The following is a 17,051-nucleotide window of genomic DNA, read 5'->3' as shown; positions in this document are numbered from 1 at the left end:
GGTGAGATGGGCGTGGGGACACGGCGGGGACAGGCCCCAGGGATGTGGGAACGCTCACGTGGGGTCACGAGGGGAACACGTGTGGGGACACTGGCATGAGGGGATGCGTGGGGGCCGTGCCAGGGCGGCGGGGGCCGTGCCAGGCACCGAGGGACAAAGGACACTGTGGTGGCACTGCCACCCTCAGAGGCTGGGGAGGTGGGGGGAGACGGGGAGGGGCGGGGACATGGACATGGGGGGTCCCCAGGGACTCGGACACGGGGTCCTGGTGTGGCCCCATATCTGCGGGGACCTGGGGACACCGACACGAGTGGGGCTGTGGGGCCCTTCCCTGGGGACAGGCCAGCGCCGAGGACACGTGTCCGGGGGTCGGGGGGACGTGGGGACACGGGGAGGGGGAGTGGGGGTCCCGGGGAGCCCCGTCCGGGGGCGCGGCCGGGGTGTCCGGACTGTGGCCACTCGAGGGTGGCGGGGGGGGCGGTCCCGGTCCCTCCCGGCGGGGGCGGCCGCTGGGGCCCGAGGCGGGACGGGTACAGGAACGGGCGCACCGGTACCGGCACCGAGCCCGACCCCGGCCAGCGGTACCGGGACCATGGTGAGTCCCGGCCGCCGCTGGCACCGCTTTCGCTTTCGCTTTTGCTCGGAGCCACGGGAGCCGCCGGGCTCGGGATCCCCCGGTGCCGGTGCCTGTCCCGGTGCCGGTGCCGGGCCGCCCCCCGGGCTCTCCCTGCCCAAGGGAGGGACGCGGTCCCCGGGGCGGTGGGAGGTGGCCCGCGCGGGACTTCCCGTGTCCCTGAGTGTCCCCGCGTGTCCCTGCGTGTCCCGGCCCTGCGTGTTCCCCGCCGTGCCCCGCGGTCCCGGTGTCCCCGTGCGTGCCCGTGTCCCCGCCGGTCCCCATCCTCCGGTGGCCCCATGCCCGCGTCCCCACGGTTTCCTGTTCCCGAGCTCCGTGCGTGCCCCCCTCGCGGTGCCATTGTCCCTGCGCTGCCCGTGTCCCCACGGTCAGGCTTTGTCCCCAGGGTGGTCCCCGGTGTCCCTGGTCCCCGCAGGCCCCGTCCCCGTGGTTTGGTGTCCCCACGTTCCCCAGTCCCCGTTCCTCACGGTGCCCATGCCCTCGGTGTCCCTGCCTGTCCCCGTGTCCCCGCGTCCCCTTGGCCGCAGCGCCCACATCCCCGGTGCTCCCCCCGTGTCCCCACGGTGTCCCCACATTGTCCCCCGTGTCCCCAGGCGGGGCTGGAGCGGTGCCAGCGCGAGGCCGAGGAGGTGGCGGAGCTGATGCGACAGAACGTGGCGAAGGCGCTGGAGCGGGAGGGACACCTGGAGCAGCTGCAGAGCCGGGCCCAGGACCTGCGACAGGCGGTGGGACACGGGGACAGCCCGGGACACGGGGGGTAGCACTGCGGGGACACACGGTGGGACACTGGGGACACAGGGACCGCAGGGAGGGGGAGCAGGGCTTTATGGGGACATGCAAACCTGGGGACACAGAGCCCAGGGGACACTGCGGAGCTGTAAAGAACAGACAGCCTGGGGTGACAGTCCAGGGACACCGAGCCTGTGGGGGACATAGAGAGCCCCAGGAGGGACAAATTATTGGGACATAGAGCCCTGGGGTGACCTAGAGTGCTGGGGGACACTGTGGGGACACCCAGGGCTGGGGGACACCCAGGGACTGGGGACACTGTGGGGACACCCAGGGCTGGGGGACACCCAGGGCTGGGGACACTGTGGGGACACCCAGGGCTGGGGACACTGTGGAGACATCCAGCCTGAGGAGGAGAGGCTCTGAGGTTGCAGAAGGGCTGGGGGTGTCTGTCTGTCCCCATCTGTCCCCCCAGCCCCCGTGCAGCCCGTGGCACTGTCCCCTGTCCCCGTCTGTCCCCCCAGCCGCCGTGCAGCCCGTGGCACTGTCCCCTGTCCCCGTCTGTCCCCGTGCAGCCCGTGGCACTGTCCCCTGTCCCCCCAGCCGCCGTGCAGCCCGTGGCACTGTCCCCTGTCCCCGTCTGTCCCCGTGCAGCCCGTGGCACTGTCCCCTGTCCCCCCAGCCTCCGTGCAGCCCGTGGCACTGTCCCCTGTCCCCGTCTGTCCCCGTGCAGCCCGTGGCACTGTCCCCTGTCCCTGTCTGTCCCCTGGCCCCCGTGCAGCCCGTGGCACTGTCCCCTGTCCCCATCTGTCCCCGTGCAGCCCGTGGCACTGTCCCCTGTCCCCGTCTGTCCCCCCAGCCCCTGTGCAGCCCGTGGCACTGTCCCCTGTCCCCCCAGCCCCCGTGCAGCCCGTGGCACTGTCCCCTGTCCCCATCTGTCCCCGTGCAGCCCGTGGCACTGTCCCCTGTCCCCTGCTGTCCCCCCAGCCCCCATGCAGCCCGTGGCACTGTCCCCTGTCCCCCCAGCCCCCGTGCAGCCCGTGGCACTGTCCCCTGTCCCCATCTGTCCCCCAGAGCGAGGCCTTCACCCGCACCACGCGCTCGGTGACGCGGCGCCAGCGCAGGCGATACCAGCGGTGGCACCTGGTGGCCCTCGGCCTCGGCCTCCTCCTCCTCTTCATCCTGGGGCTGGCACTGGCGCTGGCCCTGGCACGGTCGTCCCCCGGGACTGTCACCAGCACTGTCCCCACCCCGCAGGGGGGGACCAAGCACCCGCCCAGCACTGCGGGGACCCCGTGAGGACAGAGCCCCCGGGACCACGAGGAACAGAGAAATGGCAAATGAACACCAGGGCTTTTGGGGACACCTGCAATGACAATGGCCAGTATTGTCACCCTGCAACCACACTGACAAACCAGTGGGACATCCTCCAGGAAATCCCACAGCCAATAAACTGCGAAATCTGCTCTGAAGAGACCCTACAGCAAAAACCCAGCCAGCCCCACTCGAGGGAAACACCACAGCAAGCAGCAGGAGCTCTCTGGGGAGACCAGCAATCCCAAACCAGCAGGGTGGACTTTGGGGGACCCCACAGCAAACAGGGTCTGGTTTGGGATGACCCTGCAAGAGCTAAGAATCCAGAATCTGACATGGAGACACCCCACAGTAACAAACCAGCAGGATGGACTTTGGGGAGACCCTGCAACAAATAAACTCCAGGATCTGTTTGGGGATGACCCTACAACAAACACCAGGATCTGTTTTGGAGAGACCCTGCAATAAATAAACTCCAGGATCTGCTTTGGGGATGACCCTGCAATAAATAAACACCAGGATCTGTTTTAGGATGACTCTGCAATAAATAAACTCCAGGATCTGTTTGGGGATGACCCTGCAATAAATAAACTCCAGGATCAGTTTTGGGATGACCCTGCAATAAATAAACTCCAGGATCTGTTTTGGAGAGACCCTGCAATAAATAAACTCCAGGATCTGTTTGGGGATGACCCTGCAATAAACACCAGGATCAGTTTTGGGATGACACTACAATAAATAAACTCCAGGATCAGTTTTGGGATGACACTACAATAAATAAACTCCAGGATCTGTTTTGGGATGACCCTGCAATAAATAAACACCAGGATCTGTTTTGGAGAGACCCTACAATAAATAAACTCCAGGATCTGTTTGGGGATGACCCTGCAATAAACACCAGGATCAGTTTTGGGCTGACCCTGCAATAAATAAACACCAGGATCAGTTTTGGGATGACCCTGCAATAAATAAACTCCAGGATCAGTTTTGGGATGACCCTACAACAGATAAACACCCAGAGCTCTTTGGGAAGACCCCACAAGAACAGAGCAGTGGGGTGAGCTCCAGGGTGACCCCACAACAACAAAAAGCCCTGAAATAACAAATAAACCCCACAAGCCACCCTGGGGACGCCCCACAGCTCATGGGACCTGCCCTGGGGACACCCTGGGCACACCTGGCCTTGGCCTCAGGTGCCACCAACCTGGGCGGGGGGCAGGAGGGGACGCAGAGGGGACCCTGGGGACACAATGGCACCTGAGGAGGGGGTGGGCGCTCCAGGGAGGGACATGGTGGCACCTGGGAGGGACCTGGCAGCCAGTGTCACTGCACGGGGCCACCCCACCTGGGCTGCTGGAGGGGACAGGTGGCAATGTGACACCTGGGGAGCCAGGAGCTGTGTCACTTCCCCCCACCCCGTGCCTCAGTTTCCCTGAGCAGTGAAGGACACCAGAGCCTCGCAGCACCTTTATTGACTCCGGGGGGGACGGCAGCGGTCCCGGGGGGTGGCAGCGTCCGGGGCTGTGACACCAGGGTCACCCGGTGCCCCGGCGCTTGCTGAGCTCGTCCTGCACGCGCTGGCACAGGGCCCTGCGCAGGGGGGGCTCCAGGGGGCTGCGGGCACACACCCGCCGGGTCACCTCCTCGGCGCTGTCCCCCTGCCAGTGGCACCGTGTCACCCGTGTCACCAGGTAAAGGAGCCAGCCGCGGCTCCGCGCCCCGGGGAGCCCCGGGGTGGCCCCAGAGACCCCGCAGGGCACCCCCACTGAGCAACAAACCCACCCATGTCACCCCCACTACCCCATGGACCCCCAGGGCACCCCCATGTCCCATGGACCCCCCAGGGCACCCCCACTGCCCCATGGACCCCCATGGCACCCCCACTGTCCCATGGACCCCCCCCATGTCACCCCCACTGCCCCATGGACCCCCATGGCACCCCCACTGAGCAACAAACCCACCCATGTCACCCCCACTGCCCCATGGACCCCCCCCAGGGCACCCCCACTACCCCATGGACCCCCAGGGCACTCCCACTGTCCCATGGACCCCCCCCCATGTCACCCCCACTGCCCCATGGACTCCCCAGGGCACCCCCATGTCCCACTGACCCCCCCAGGGCACCCCCATGTCCCACTGACCCCCCCAGGGCACCCCCATGTCCCATGGACCCCCCAGGGCACCCCCACTGCCCCATGGACCCCCCAGGGCACCCCCATGTCCCACAGACCCCCCAGGGCATCCCCACTGTCCCCGGGACACCCCCACGGTCCCACTGACCCCCCCAGGGCACCCCCATGTCCCATGGACCCCCCAGGACCCCCCAGGACCCCCCTGTCCCCTGGGACCCCCACCAGCAGCACCCCACGGCAGCCGAGGCCTGTGGCCCCCCCCGCCCCGGGCACCCCCCTCCCGGCAGCGGCGGAGCCCGCTCCCGCACCTGGTGCACGATCACGGCCGTCACCCGCCCGTCGTCCCCCTCGTACTCGAGGCAGAAGAGCCGCGGCCCGCGGGCCGGTTCCGGGGGGGCCCCGCGGCTCTCGGGGGGCGATCCCGCGCTGGCATCGCCCCCGGGCCCGCCTGCGGCACCGGGCCTGCTCAGCGGGGCCACCGGGGGCCGCATCCCCGCCCTCGGTCCGCCACCCCCGGTGTCCCCCGGGCTGCCGCCCCCTCCCCCGGGCTCCCCCAGCCCCGGCCCCTCAGGAGCCCCCGCACTCCCGGCCCCGTTCCGCAGCCGCCCCCGGTCCCCCCGGTCCCCGCTCACCGCCGCCCCGGTGCGGCCGGTACACCTGCTGGTCCCCCCCGGTCCCCCCCGGTTCCCCCGGTCCCCGCTCACCGCCGCCCCGGTGCGGCCGGTACACCTGCTGGTCCCCCCGGTCCCCCCCGGTCCCCCCGGTCCCCGCTCACCGCCGCCCCGGTGCGGCCGGTACACCTGCTGGTCCCCCCGGTCCCCCCCGGTCCCCCCGGTCCCCGCTCACCGCCGCCCCGGTGCGGCCGGTACACCTGCTGGTCCCCCCCGGTCCCCCCGGTCCCCCCGGTCCCCGCTCACCGCCGCCCCGGTGCGGCCGGTACACCTGCTGGTCCCCCCGGTGCCCCGGTCCCCGCTCACCGCCGCCCCGGTGCGGCCGGTACACCTGCTGGTCCCCCCCGGTCCCCCCCGGTCCCCCCGGTCCCCGCTCACCGCCGCCCCGGTGCGGCCGGTACACCTGCTGGTCGGGCCGCCGGGGCCGCGCCGGGCCCGGTGTCAGCCGCGTCCGCGCTCGGCCCCGCGCCTGCCGCACCGCGCGGTCGTACGCGTCCCTGCGCACCGGCGGGACAGCGGGGTTAGCGGGTGAGGGGGACCCGGGGCACCGGGGACGGGGGGCCCGGGGAGGGGGGAGCGGGCCGGTGCCGGTACCTGGCGAGCTGGTTGCGGCGAATGTGCCGCACGAAGCCGTGGCTCATGTCCAGCCGTCCCCCCGGCCGGCAGCGCCAGCCTGGGGCCGCCGCTGTAGCCGCCGCCGCCTCCATCCCGGTACCGGCGGCGGGGGTCGGTACCGGGGCGCGGCGCCTTTAAGAGCCCCGCGGGCCCGGCGCGCCGCCGCCAGGGGGCGCCGCAGCGCGCAGGCGCACTAGCACCTCTTCCCGGAGCGGCGGCCGCGCCTGCGCGGGGCAACGCAGACCGTTTGACCCCGCGCCGCGCATGCGCATAGCTCCCGCGCCGCCGCCATGTCGAGCCGCGGGCGGCGGGACCGCGACCCCCGGGAGCCCCGGGAGCCCCGCGGGGCCTCCGCCGCCGCCCCCGCCCGCGCCTCCTCCCGCAGCCGCCGCGACGGCGATGGAGAGCGCCCACGAGGCCGGCGGGACGCGGAGCGGGAGCGCGCGCGGCGGGAGGCGGCGGAGGCGCTGCCGGTGGATCTCGCGCGCGTCAAGCGGGAACCGGGTACCGGCACCGGCAGCAGCGTCTGGGGGGGCTCCGGTACTGCCGGCCCCGCCGCGCCCGTGCGGGTGAAGAGGGAGCGGGAGCCGGATGGAGACTCCGACCCTGAGCCCGAGCCCGCCGGTGGGGACCGGGAGGAACGGATGGGACCGGGGGGCTGAGGGGACACGGGGCTGTGGGGTCCTGTGCCCCCTTTTTCACACCCTGCCACCCTCCCCAGTGCGTTATGGGCGCTTCGACCCCGAGGACCAGCGCAGCCGGCACTGCCCCTACCTGGACACCATCAACAAGTGGGTGACAGGGGTGCTTTGGGGTGCCCCAGGCCCCGGGGGTCCCCCCTGCTGCCCCCCAGCCCCGTGACACCGCTCTCCCCCCCAGGAGTGTTCTGGACTTCGACTTTGAGAAGCTCTGCTCCATCTCCCTGTCCCACATCAATGTCTACGCCTGCCTCGTCTGCGGGAAGTACTTCCAGGGTGAGACCCCCCTCTGGGGCTGCCGGGGCACGGGGACAGCAGGGACAGCCAGGGCACGGCCAGGACTGATGGGGGACAGGATGGGACCAGCCAGCAGTGATGTGGAACAGCCCGGGGACAGGGAGCAGCCAGGGACAGGCTGCTGTCGGGGGGTACAAAGGAGACACCTGGAGAGGGACACCATGGGGACACCCAGGGGCAGGGGGGCGGCTGGGGAAGCTCGGGGAGCCTGCAGCAGGCACAGCCCCCCGTTCTGTGCCCGGGGGATCCTTTCTGTGCCCCTGCCTCTGGCCCGGTGCCGTGCCCGGTGCTGTGCCCGGTGCCATCCCCGGTGCCCGGTGCCATCCCCGGTGCCCGTGTCCCCGCAGGCCGCGGGCTGAAGTCGCACGCCTACATCCACAGCGTGCAGCTGAGCCACCACGTGTTCCTCAACCTGCACACGCTCAAGTTCTACTGCCTGCCCGACAACTACGAGATCATCGACTCCTCCCTCGAGGACATCACGGTGAGGGGCACCGGGGGGCTGCCCCGGAGCTGAGGGGGTCGGGGTGGGGTCCCCATCTCTGAGGGCTCTCTCCCCCACAGTACGTGCTGAAGCCCACCTTCACAGCCCAGCACATCGCCCACCTGGACAAGCAGGCCAAGCTGTCCCGGGCCTACGATGGCACCACGTACCTGCCTGGCATCGTGGGGCTCAACAACATCAAGGCCAACGACTACGCCAACGCTGTGCTCCAGGTGACTCCAGGGTCAAGGCTTCCTTTTGGGGTGAACCCCCCAAAACATCACTGAGGGTCTCACAGGGAGCAGTCACACCTTTCCTCTCATGGGCTGAGGGTGTTGAGGCTTCATTGTGGGCTGAAACCCTCCCAAAATCCTGCTCTGGGGGTCTCAGGGATGAGTCCCACCTCTTTTCCCACAGCCTGTGCACATGGGGGATGCTGCCTTCATTTTGGGCTGAATCTTCTCTGAAATCCTCTTAAAATCCCACTCTGGGGGGTGAATCCCACCCTCTCTTCTACAGGCATTACACCAGGGGGGTGCAGCTGGCCTTTTAGGGTGAAAGCCCCCCCATAACCCTGCCCAAGCCCCTCTCTGGGGCCATGGGGGTCATCCCCACCTCTGGATCCTTTCCAGATCAGGCTGTTTGAGATCCCCCACCCCTGGCAGTGCAGGGTCTGCCCCAAACCCCTCTGTGGGGCCACAGGGATCATCCCCACCTCTGGATCCTTTCCTGCTCTTGACTATTCTGGGATTCCTCACCCCTGGCAGTGCAGGGTCTGCCCCAAACCCCTCTGTGGGGCCACAGGGATCATCCCCACCTCTGGATCCTTTCCTGCTCTTGACTATTCTGGGATTTTGCACCCTTGGCAGTGCAGGGTCTGCCCCAAACCCTTCTGTGGGGCCGCAGGGATCATCCCCATCTCTGGATCCTTTCCAGCTCAGGCTGTTCTGGGATTTTGCACCCTTGGCAGTGCAGGGTCTGCCCCAAAGCCCCCCCAGATCCCCCCCAGGGGGGTCCCGGGGCTGAACCCCCCTGCTGTGTCCCCAGGCCCTGTCCAACGTGCCTCCCCTGAGGAATTACTTCCTGGAGGAGGAGAACTACCGGCACATCCAGCGCCCGCCCGGGGACATCATGTTCCTGCTGGTGCAGCGCTTCGGGGAGCTCATGAGGAAGCTCTGGAACCCCCGGAACTTCAAGGCACACGTGTCCCCCCACGAGATGCTGCAGGCCGTGGTGCTCTGCAGCAAGAAGAACTTCCAGATCACCAAGCAGGGTGGGCTTCTGGGGAGCAGGGCTGGGGGCAGTGCTGGGTTTGAGGGGAAGAGCTGGGCCTGGGGGCTTTGGGTTCGGGGGTGCAGGGCTGGGTCTGGGGGACAGTTTGAGAGGAAGAGCTGGGCCTGGGGGCTCTGGATTCAGGGGCAGGGCAGTCCAGGCTCAGCTCCAGCTCTGCTGTCGCAGGGGATGGGGTGGAGTTCCTGTCCTGGTTCCTGAACGCGCTGCACGCGGCGCTGGGCGGCACCAAGAGGAAGAAGAAGAGTGAGTGCAGGGAGGTTCTGGGGGGGCCCTCGGGGGCTGCTGTGCCCCTTCTGAGCCCCCCTTGTCCCCCCAGCCATCGTCACCGACGTGTTCCAGGGCTCCATGCGCATCTTCACCAAGAAGCTGCCACACCCTGACCTGGTGGGACTGGGGGGAACTGGGACGTGCTGGGGTGCAGGGGGGTGCCAGGGCATGGTGGGCAGGGCATGGTGGGCAGGAATGGGTGTTGGGGTGCCAGGGCATGGTGGGCAGGGCATGGTGGGCAGGAATGGGTGTTGGGGTGCCAGGGCATGGTGGGCAGGGCATGGTGGGCAGGAATGGGTGTTGGGGTGTCAGAGCATGGTGGGCAGGGCTGGGTGTTGGGGTGCAGGGGGGTGCCAGGGCATGGTGGGCAGGAATGGGTTGGGGTGCCAGGGCATGGTGGGCAGGGCTGGGTGTTGGGGTGCAGTGGGGAGTGCCAGGGCATGGTGGGCAGGAATGGGTGTTGGGGTGCAGTGGGGTGCCAGGGCATGGTGGGCAGGGCTGGGTGTTGGGGTGCAGGGGGGTCTCAGGGCATGGTGGGCAGGGCTGGGTGTTGGGGTGCAGGGGGGTCTCAGGGCATGGTGGGCAGGGCTGGGTGTTGGGGTGCAGTGGGGGGTGTCAGGGCATGGTGGGCAGGAATGGGTGTTGGGGTGCAGGGGGGTGCCAGGGCATGGTGGGCAGGGCTGGGTGTTGGGGTGTCAGGGCATGGTGGGCAGGGCATGGTGGGCAGGGCTGGGTGTTGGGGTGCAGTGGGGGGTGCCAGGGCATGGTGGGCAGGAATGGGTGTTGGGGTGCAGTGGGGGGTGCCAGGGCATGGTGGGCAGGAATGGGTGTTGGGGTGCAGTGGGGTGTCAGGGCATGGTGGGCAGGGCTGGGTGTTGGGGTGCGGGGGGGTGCCAGGGCATGGTGGGCAGGGCTGGGTGTTGGGGTGCAGTGGGGGGTGCCAGGGCATGGTGGGCAGGAATGGATTGGGGTGTCAGGGCATGGTGGGCAGGGCTGGGTGTTGGGGTGCGGGGGGGTGCCAGGGCATGGTGGGCAGGAATGGGTGTTGGGGTGTCAGGGCATGGTGGGCAGGGCTGGGTGTTGGGGTGCAGGGGGGTGCCAGGGCATGGTGGGCAGGGCTGGGTGTTGGGGTGCCAGGGCATGGTGGGCAGGAATGGGTGTTGGGGTGCAGTGGGGTGCCAGGGCATGGTGGGCAGGAATGGGTGTTGGGGTGCAGGGGGGTGCCAGGGCATGGTGGGCAGGAATGGGTGTTGGGGTGCCAGGGCATGGTGGGCAGGAATGGGTGTTGGGGTGCCAGGGCATGGTGGGCAGGGCTGGGTGTTGGGGTGCAGGGGGGTGCCAGGGCATGGTGGGCAGGGCTGGGTGTTGTGGTGCAGGGGGGTGCCAGGGCATGGTGGGCAGGGCTGGGTGTTGGGGTGTCAGGGCATGGTGGGCAGGGCTGGGTGTTGGGGTGCATTGGGGAGTGCCAGGGCATGGTGGGCAGGAATGGGTGTTAGGGTGTCAGGGCATGGTGGGCAGGGCTGGGTGTTGGGGTGTCAGGGCATGGTGGGCAGGGCTGGGTGTTGGGGTGCCAGGGCATGGTGGGCAGGGCTGGGTGTTGGGGTGCATTGGGGAGTGCCAGGGCATGGTGGGCAGGAATGGGTGTTGGGGTGCCAGGGCATGGTGGGCAGGAATGGGTGTTGGGGTGCAGGGGGGGTGCCAGGGCATGGTGGGCAGGAATGGATTGGGGTGCAGTGGGGGGTGCCAGGGCATGGTGGGCAGGGCTGGGTGTTGGGGTGCAGGGGGGTGCCAGGGCATGGTGGGCAGGGCTGGGTGTTGGGGTGCAGTGTGGGGTGCCAGTGTCCAGTGGGATCTGGGGGGGCAGTTGGGGAACTGGGGGAGTTGGGGTGCAGTGGGAATGGCAGGGTCAGAAAAAGGGGTGTGGGGGCTGGTGGGGGCTGGTTTGGGAGTGGTGGAGTTCTGACAGGGGCTTTGGGACAAACGAGGAGTGTGATGGTGATAAATGAGAGACGGGGGGGTGGCTGGGGTGCCCCCAGCCCGCCGAGGAGAAGGCGCAGCTGCTGCAGAACAGCGAGTACCAGGAGCGCATGGTGGAGTCCACCTTCCTGTACCTGACCCTGGACCTGCCCACGGCGCCGCTCTACAAGGACGAGAAGGAGCAGCTCATCATCCCCCAGGTGCCCCTGTTCAGCATCCTGGCCAAGTTCAACGGCAGCACCGAGAAGGAGTACAAGACCTACAAGGAGAACTTCCTGAAGCGCTTCCAGCTGACGCGCCTGCCGCCCTACCTCATCTTCTGCATCAAGCGCTTCACCAAGAACAACTTCTTCGTGGAGAAGAACCCCACCATCGTCAACTTCCCCATCACGTGAGCCCTGGGGAGGGGGCTCGGGGGCTGGGAGCTTCTGGGGAGGGTTAAATGTGTCTAAGAGGAGATTGGGGGTGGGTGGAAAGCAGTTCGAGGGGGTTGTAAACGTCTGTGAGGTGCTGGAAACATCCAGAGGAGCTTTGGAAGCACCTGGGCCAGGGGAGTGGAAGGGTCCAGGGATCTGAAGGTATCTGGGGTGGTATGTGGGCGTCTGGGAGGGCTTTGTAGGTATCCAGGTGGGCTTTGAGTGGCTTTTAGGCATCAGAAAGGGGTTTGAAGGCACCCGGGGGGCGTTTCTGGGGGTGTCAGGGAGTTTGTAACCTCTGGGAGGGGGACATAAATACCTGAGGGGGAGTGGTGGGTGTCTGGGGGGACTGCAGCAGTGCAGGAGGGTCGGGAGGCCCCGGGAGGTGTCTGAGGGTGCCGTGGGGTGCCCAGGAACGTGGACCTGCGGGAGTACCTGTCGGAGGAGGTGCAGGCCGCGCACTCCCACACCACCTACGACCTGATCGCCAACATCGTGCACGACGGGAAGCCCTCGGAGGGCTCCTACCGCATCCACGTCCTGCACCACGTGAGTGGCCCCTCCCCGGGGGGCTCGGGGGGCCACGGGGACCCCCGGAGTCACCCCGTCCCCTCCCGGGTCCTGGCAGGGCACAGGGAAGTGGTACGAGCTGCAGGACCTGCAGGTGACCGACATCCTGCCCCAGATGATCACCCTGTCCGAGGCCTACATCCAGGTGAGGGGGGCAGGGGGTGCCCCCAGAACGTCCCCTGAGACCCCCTCAATGTCCCCTGACTCCCCCAACCCTCTCCTCCTCTCCTGCAGATATGGAAGCGACGCGAGGAGGACGAGACGAACCAGCAAGGCGCCTGAGAGCCTTGGGGACGCCCAGAAACCCCCGTGGGGACACCCCCAGCCCCCCTCAGGGGTACCCTGAGACCCCCTTAGGAGCACCCCAGCTCCCCCATGGCCACCCAGAGACTCGCAGGGACACCCAGTGCCACCTGGGACACCCCCAGTCCCCCTGGAGATGTGTGCATCCCAGTAAATGCCACCCACTATTTTTGTAGCTCATTTTCACCTCTTCTCTTCTTTGGGTTTGGGGGGGGGTTTGGTTTCTGCTGCTTCCCGTGGCACCCCCAGCACCCCGTGAGCCCCCAGCCCCAAATCCCCCAAACGCTGAGGCAGAGCTGCATCCAAGCTTTATTGGGAACGCTGGGGGGTCCTGGTGCCCCCCTACAGCCAGACGTGCTCCTGGCAGTGCTGCACGGCCTGCAAGGGGCCCAGGGGTCAGGCGGGGCTGCAGGGGGGTGGCAGCCCCCCGTGCCCCCCGTGTCCCCCGTGTCCCCCCTCACCTGGCAGCGCCGCGCGGCCTCCGGGCCCGAGCACCAGAAGATGGGGCCCAGGGCACAGGGGCCCAGGGACAGGGACAGCGCAGGGACAGGGACACCTTTGGGGTCCTGGGGGGGACACAACCATGAGGGGGAAGCTGGGGCCATCCCCAGGACCCCTCAAGCCCCCTCCCCAGGGTGTGCTTGTGGGCTCTGGCACTGTCCTCTGGAGGGAGGGTGGCACTGGCTGGGGACAGGACTGTGACAGCCTGCGATGTGTCCCCAAGGACTGTGACACTCAGGATGTGTCCCTTTGGGGCTGCACCAGCATTTGTGTCCCTGGCATGGCTCCTGGGGACCGTGACACCCAGGGGCGTGTCCTCGGGGCTGTGACACTCCCGGACGTGTCACCTCAGTGTTGTGTCACCCTGGGGTGCCCTGTCACCTCCTGGGGACCATCCCCCCCGCTGTCCCCGCCGTGTCCCCCCTCACCTCCTCCCTGACACACTCGGCCAGCCGCACCACGATGGCCTCCAGCACCCAGGGCGGTGGCAGCGTCCCCGCGTGCTGGCTGTCCCCGCTGTCCCCGCTGTCCCCGCTGTCCCCGCTGCGGCAGGCCAGGAACAGGCGGCAGAGCAGGCGCGGCCCCAGGCGGCCCAGCAGCCCCTCGAGCGCCAGCGCCGCGTAACGCTCGGCCAGGCACTGGCAGGCCCCGGCCACCGGCAGCGGCAGCGCCCGGCACAGCCCGGCCACCGCCGCCGCCACCGAGCCCACGGGGACAGCGGCCTCGGCCCGCGCCACCAGCGAGCGACACAGCCAGCACAGCGGCAGCGGCAGCGGCAGCGCCCGCGGGGACAGCCCGGAGCCCTGCGGGAGAGGGGACACTGCAGGGGACAGGGGACACCGCAGGGGACAGGGGACACTGCAAGGGAAAGGGGACACTGCAGGGGACAGGGGACACTGCAGGGGAGAGGGGACACTGCAGGGGACAGGGGACAGTGCAAGGGAGAGGGGACACTGCAGGGGACAGGGGACAGTGCAAGGGAGAGGGGACACTGCAGGGGACAGGGGACACCGCAGGGGACAGGGGACACTGCAAGGGAAAGGGGACACTGCAGGGGACAGGGGACACTGCAGGGGAGAGGGGACACTGCAGGGGACAGGGGACAGTGCAAGGGAGAGGGGACACTGCAGGGGACAGGGGACAGTGCAAGGGAGAGGGGACACTGCAGGGGACAGGGACACCGCAGGGGGACAGGGGACACTGCAAGGGAGAGGGGACACTACAGGGGACAGGGGACAGTGCAGGGGACACTGCAAGGGAGAGGGGACACTGGAGGGGACAGGGGACACTCATGGGACAGGGGACACTGCAGGGGACAGGGGACACTCAGGGGACACTGCAAGGGAGAGGGGACACTACAGGGGACAGGGGACAGTGCAGGGGACACTGCAAGGGACAGGGGACACTCATGGGACAGGGGACACTGCAGGGGACACTGCAAGGGAGAGGGGACACTGGAGGGGACAGGGGACACTCATGGGACAGGGGACACTGCAGCTGGTGCTGGGGACTCCGGGTGGCCCCGTGCCACCCAGCCCTGCTGTCCCCGTGTCCCCGTACCTGCAGGGGGGTGCCAGGCCCCTCAAGGGCGGGCGCGGCCCCGGGCTCCCCGGGACACAGCTCGGCACAGACCTGGGGCTCCTGCGGGGCACACAGCGTGACCCAGCTGGCCCCCAGCCCCCCGGGGTGGCCCTCGGTGCCGCACTGTGCCGCTGTCCCCGCGTGTCCCTGGGGGCCACAGCGTCCCCAAAGCCCCTCCCGTGTGCCCCAGTGCCACTCTGGAGGCGCTGGATGTCACAGGGGAGGGGATGGACGATCCGCTCAGCCTGGTCCTTGCCCGGGATCTCCGCGTGAGGGAGATGAGAGCAAACCAACCCCACCACCTGATCTACACCACCTGCGCCAGGGCACCGACAGCGACAGCGACAGCGACAGGGACACCCACAGTGACACCCGCAGTGACACCCAGTGACACCCGCAGTGACACCATGACACCCACAGGGACACAGTGACACCCAGTGACACCCGCAGTGACACCCAGTGACACCCAGTGACACCCACCACCTTATCAGCCACCGTGGCACCTCCCTGTGCCCAGTGGCACTTGCTGGCACCCACCATGACACCCAGTGGCACCTGTGCCTGTGGCCCCCGTGGTGACACCCCCAGTGGCACCTGTCCCCTCCCCCAGTGGCACCTGTCCCCACCCCCGGTGGCACCTCCACGGCCGATTGGTTGGAGATTCGGCGGAGGCGGTCAAAGAGCTGCTGGCACAGGGCACAGGTGTCCTGCAGGAGAGGACAGGGGGACATGGGGACACGGGGACACGGGGCAATGGGGACATGGGGACCGAGGGGGATGGGTGTGGACTCGTTGGTGTGGGACCATGGAGGGAAGCCTGAGGCCCCTGTGGGCCCAGGGGGACAGAGGGAAGGGTGGAGGGACATCAGAGGGGTGATGGGGACACGGGGGGGTCTCTCACCTCATTGGAGGGGTCTCTCACCGCGTCGGGGGGTCCCTGGCTGAGGTGGGGGCAGCGCCCCAGGGCCCCGCAGCGCAGCGCCGTCACCCAGTCCTGGCACCAGGCAGAGGGGGGCACCCCACAGCCCCCCCCCGGCGCCCCCAAACCTGTGCCCACGGTCAGCACCCGGCCGGGGGACCGGCCACCCAGGACCCCCCCAGCACACCCCCCACAAGTCACCCCACCCCAACACCAGCCCTCCTGGGGGGACCCGGGATTGGGGGACCCCTCAATGAACCCTCCCCCTCCCGTACCCCATCCCGGGGGTCCCGGCACCGTGAGCCCCCCTCAAACCTCTCAGCACCCCCAAACCCCACTCCCGCCCTCCTGGGGGGACCCGGGTGGAAGGGACCCCCCCCCAGTGACACCCCCATACCCCATCCCATACCCCAAGGGGGGTCCAGACCCCCACCCAAGGGTCCCCTTCCCCCCTTGCCAGGGTCTGTGCCCCCGTCACTTCAGCACAGGGTCCTTGAAGGGGGCACCCAGCTCTGGGGATGCCCAGCTCTAGGGGTACCCAGCTCTGGGGGCACCGAGCTCTGGGGGAACCCAGCTCTGGGGGTGCCCAGCTCTGGGGTGCCCAGCTCTAGGGGTACCCAGCTCTGGGGGCACCGAGCTCTGGGGACATCCAGCTCTGGGGTGCCCAGCTCTGGAGTTGCCCAGCTCTGGGGTGCCCAGCCCTGGGGGTGCCCAGCTCTGGGGACACCCATCTCTGGGGTGCCCAGCCCTGCAGGCACACCCAGCCCCAGGCTCCCCCAGGTGTGGGGGGCACGGGCCCTACCTGGGGTGGTCCCGAGCAGAGCGAGGAGCAGCGGCAGCGCCAGGGCCATGGTTGGGGACAGGCTGGGGACAGCGCTGGCAGGGCCGAGCCCGCGGCCTCTTAAAGCCCCGGGGGGCAGGCGGGATGTGGCCGCTGGGGCCGTGCCAGCTCACGGGGACAGGTGTGTCACACCCATGGGGACACTGCGGGGCTGCCACCCCCGCCCTGCCACTCTGCTGCTGGCCCCACGCCCGGGCCATTCAAGGGCCCCGTGTCCCCAGCAGGGACCCCTTGCAATGTCCCCGTGTCCCCACTGAGTCCCCACTGCTGTCCCTGAGTTCCCTGTTGGGGTCCCCTGTTCCCATTTGGGTCCCCAAGTCCCCACACCCCCTTGTCCCCCTGTCCCCAATCTCCCCACACCCCCTCAGACCCCCTGTCCCCCAGCACATCCCATCCCCCTCCCCTCTGCCGTGTCCCCTTTGTGCCACCACGGTCCCACACCCCAATGTTCCCCCCATGTCCCTCCTGTCACCCTGCAACCCCCACAGCCCCCTCTGCTCCCCTTCATGTCCCCCTGTGTCCCCCCAAAATCCCCAAAGCTCCAAACCCTCACGTCCTCCCTTTTTCCTGTGCCCCCCATGTCCCCTGTGCCCTCCATGTCCCCTGTGTCCCCCATGTCCCCACACCCCCCTGTCCCCCCCTGTCCTACCCATCCCCCAGCCCTGTGCCCTGCCACCCCCCGGCTGTGCCCCCTGTCCCCTCCCCCAGCCCCTTCCCGGCAGGTCCCTCCCCGGTCACCCCCTGACCCCACTTGTCCCTCGAGGGCCCTCAGGGCAGGTGTGGCCCCACGGGGGGGGCACCTGGCGCAG

At 68.7% G+C, this 17,051-nt stretch overlaps 4 protein-coding genes across 5 annotated transcripts; 2 read left to right on the top strand and 2 right to left on the bottom strand.

Annotated features, from left to right (window-relative positions):
* The first annotated feature begins 592 nt into the window (after window positions 1–592).
* On the top strand, window positions 593–3,661 carry LOC132339833 (protein bassoon-like). The gene is made up of 3 exons (XM_059870351.1): window positions 593–868; window positions 1,228–1,359; window positions 2,438–3,661. Exons 1-3 carry the CDS (start codon window positions 593–595, stop codon window positions 2,660–2,662), a joined length of 633 nt encoding a protein of 210 aa, XP_059726334.1. The 3' UTR covers window positions 2,663–3,661.
* A 470-nt stretch (window positions 3,662–4,131) lies between these two features.
* C30H2orf68 (chromosome 30 C2orf68 homolog) lies at window positions 4,132–6,281 on the bottom strand. The gene is made up of 4 exons (XM_059870530.1): window positions 6,075–6,281; window positions 5,859–5,977; window positions 5,118–5,257; window positions 4,132–4,335 (listed from the first exon to the last, which is right to left on the bottom strand). Exons 1-4 carry the CDS (start codon window positions 6,185–6,187, stop codon window positions 4,213–4,215), a joined length of 495 nt encoding a protein of 164 aa, XP_059726513.1. The 5' UTR covers window positions 6,188–6,281; the 3' UTR covers window positions 4,132–4,212.
* Window positions 6,282–6,384: 103 nt separating this feature from the next.
* Window positions 6,385–12,580, top strand: USP39 (ubiquitin specific peptidase 39). 2 transcript variants are annotated; one of them, XM_059870470.1, is made up of 12 exons: window positions 6,385–6,719; window positions 6,817–6,886; window positions 6,975–7,069; window positions 7,438–7,574; window positions 7,655–7,807; window positions 8,622–8,847; window positions 9,033–9,110; window positions 9,184–9,251; window positions 11,171–11,502; window positions 11,941–12,076; window positions 12,156–12,242; window positions 12,332–12,580. In XM_059870470.1, the coding sequence occupies exons 1-12, from the start codon at window positions 6,386–6,388 to the stop codon at window positions 12,377–12,379; spliced, it is 1,764 nt and encodes a 587-aa protein (XP_059726453.1). In that variant the 5' UTR covers window position 6,385; the 3' UTR covers window positions 12,380–12,580. The 2 variants fall into 2 exon arrangements, with proteins under 2 accessions (XP_059726453.1, XP_059726454.1); XM_059870471.1 differs by lacking the exon at window positions 9,033–9,110.
* A 111-nt stretch (window positions 12,581–12,691) lies between these two features.
* On the bottom strand, window positions 12,692–16,510 carry SFTPB (surfactant protein B). The gene is made up of 7 exons (XM_059870511.1): window positions 16,204–16,510; window positions 15,384–15,529; window positions 15,121–15,189; window positions 14,462–14,542; window positions 13,330–13,704; window positions 12,862–12,966; window positions 12,692–12,778 (listed from the first exon to the last, which is right to left on the bottom strand). Exons 1-7 carry the CDS (start codon window positions 16,250–16,252, stop codon window positions 12,743–12,745), a joined length of 861 nt encoding a protein of 286 aa, XP_059726494.1. The 5' UTR covers window positions 16,253–16,510; the 3' UTR covers window positions 12,692–12,742.
* Window positions 16,511–17,051: the final 541 nt, after the last annotated feature.

The sequence above is a fragment of the Haemorhous mexicanus genome, chromosome 30 (genome assembly GCF_027477595.1).
Source record: "Haemorhous mexicanus isolate bHaeMex1 chromosome 30, bHaeMex1.pri, whole genome shotgun sequence".
Classification (NCBI taxonomy): Eukaryota; Metazoa; Chordata; class Aves; order Passeriformes; family Fringillidae; genus Haemorhous; species Haemorhous mexicanus.
Note: the sequence above shows the minus strand (reverse complement) of the source record. Positions and strands in the feature narration are given on the sequence as shown.

What these genes read in the sequence shown, in the direction of transcription:
- C30H2orf68 (XM_059870530.1), bottom strand. Translation starts at nt 6,187, where the DNA reads ATGGAGGCGGCGGCGGCTACAGCGGCGGCCCCAGGCTGGCGCTGCCGG. An exon ending in CGCCGCAACCAGCTCGCCAG is followed by an intron (nt 5,978 to 6,074) that starts GTACCGGCACCG and finishes GCCGGTGCGCAG; the next exon opens with GGACGCGTACGACCGCGCGG. An exon ending in CCGGCCGCACCGGGGCGGCG is followed by an intron (nt 5,258 to 5,858) that starts GTGAGCGGGGAC and finishes CCGGTGCCGCAG; the next exon opens with GCGGGCCCGGGGGCGATGCC.
- SFTPB (XM_059870511.1), bottom strand. Translation starts at nt 16,252, where the DNA reads ATGGCCCTGGCGCTGCCGCTGCTCCTCGCTCTGCTCGGGACCACCCCA. An exon ending in CCGAGTGTGTCAGGGAGGAG is followed by an intron (nt 12,967 to 13,329) that starts GTGAGGGGGGAC and finishes TGTCCCCCCCAG; the next exon opens with GACCCCAAAGGTGTCCCTGT. An exon ending in AGGCCGCGCGGCGCTGCCAG is followed by an intron (nt 12,779 to 12,861) that starts GTGAGGGGGGAC and finishes GGCCCCTTGCAG; the next exon opens with GCCGTGCAGCACTGCCAGGA.
- USP39 (XM_059870470.1), top strand. Translation starts at nt 6,386, where the DNA reads ATGTCGAGCCGCGGGCGGCGGGACCGCGACCCCCGGGAGCCCCGGGAG. An exon ending in CTTCCAGATCACCAAGCAGG is followed by an intron (nt 8,848 to 9,032) that starts GTGGGCTTCTGG and finishes CTGCTGTCGCAG; the next exon opens with GGGATGGGGTGGAGTTCCTG. An exon ending in CACCAAGAGGAAGAAGAAGA is followed by an intron (nt 9,111 to 9,183) that starts GTGAGTGCAGGG and finishes TTGTCCCCCCAG; the next exon opens with CCATCGTCACCGACGTGTTC.
- LOC132339833 (XM_059870351.1), top strand. Translation starts at nt 593, where the DNA reads ATGGTGAGTCCCGGCCGCCGCTGGCACCGCTTTCGCTTTCGCTTTTGC. An exon ending in CCCGCGGTCCCGGTGTCCCC is followed by an intron (nt 869 to 1,227) that starts GTGCGTGCCCGT and finishes CCGTGTCCCCAG; the next exon opens with GCGGGGCTGGAGCGGTGCCA. An exon ending in CCCAGGACCTGCGACAGGCG is followed by an intron (nt 1,360 to 2,437) that starts GTGGGACACGGG and finishes TCTGTCCCCCAG; the next exon opens with AGCGAGGCCTTCACCCGCAC.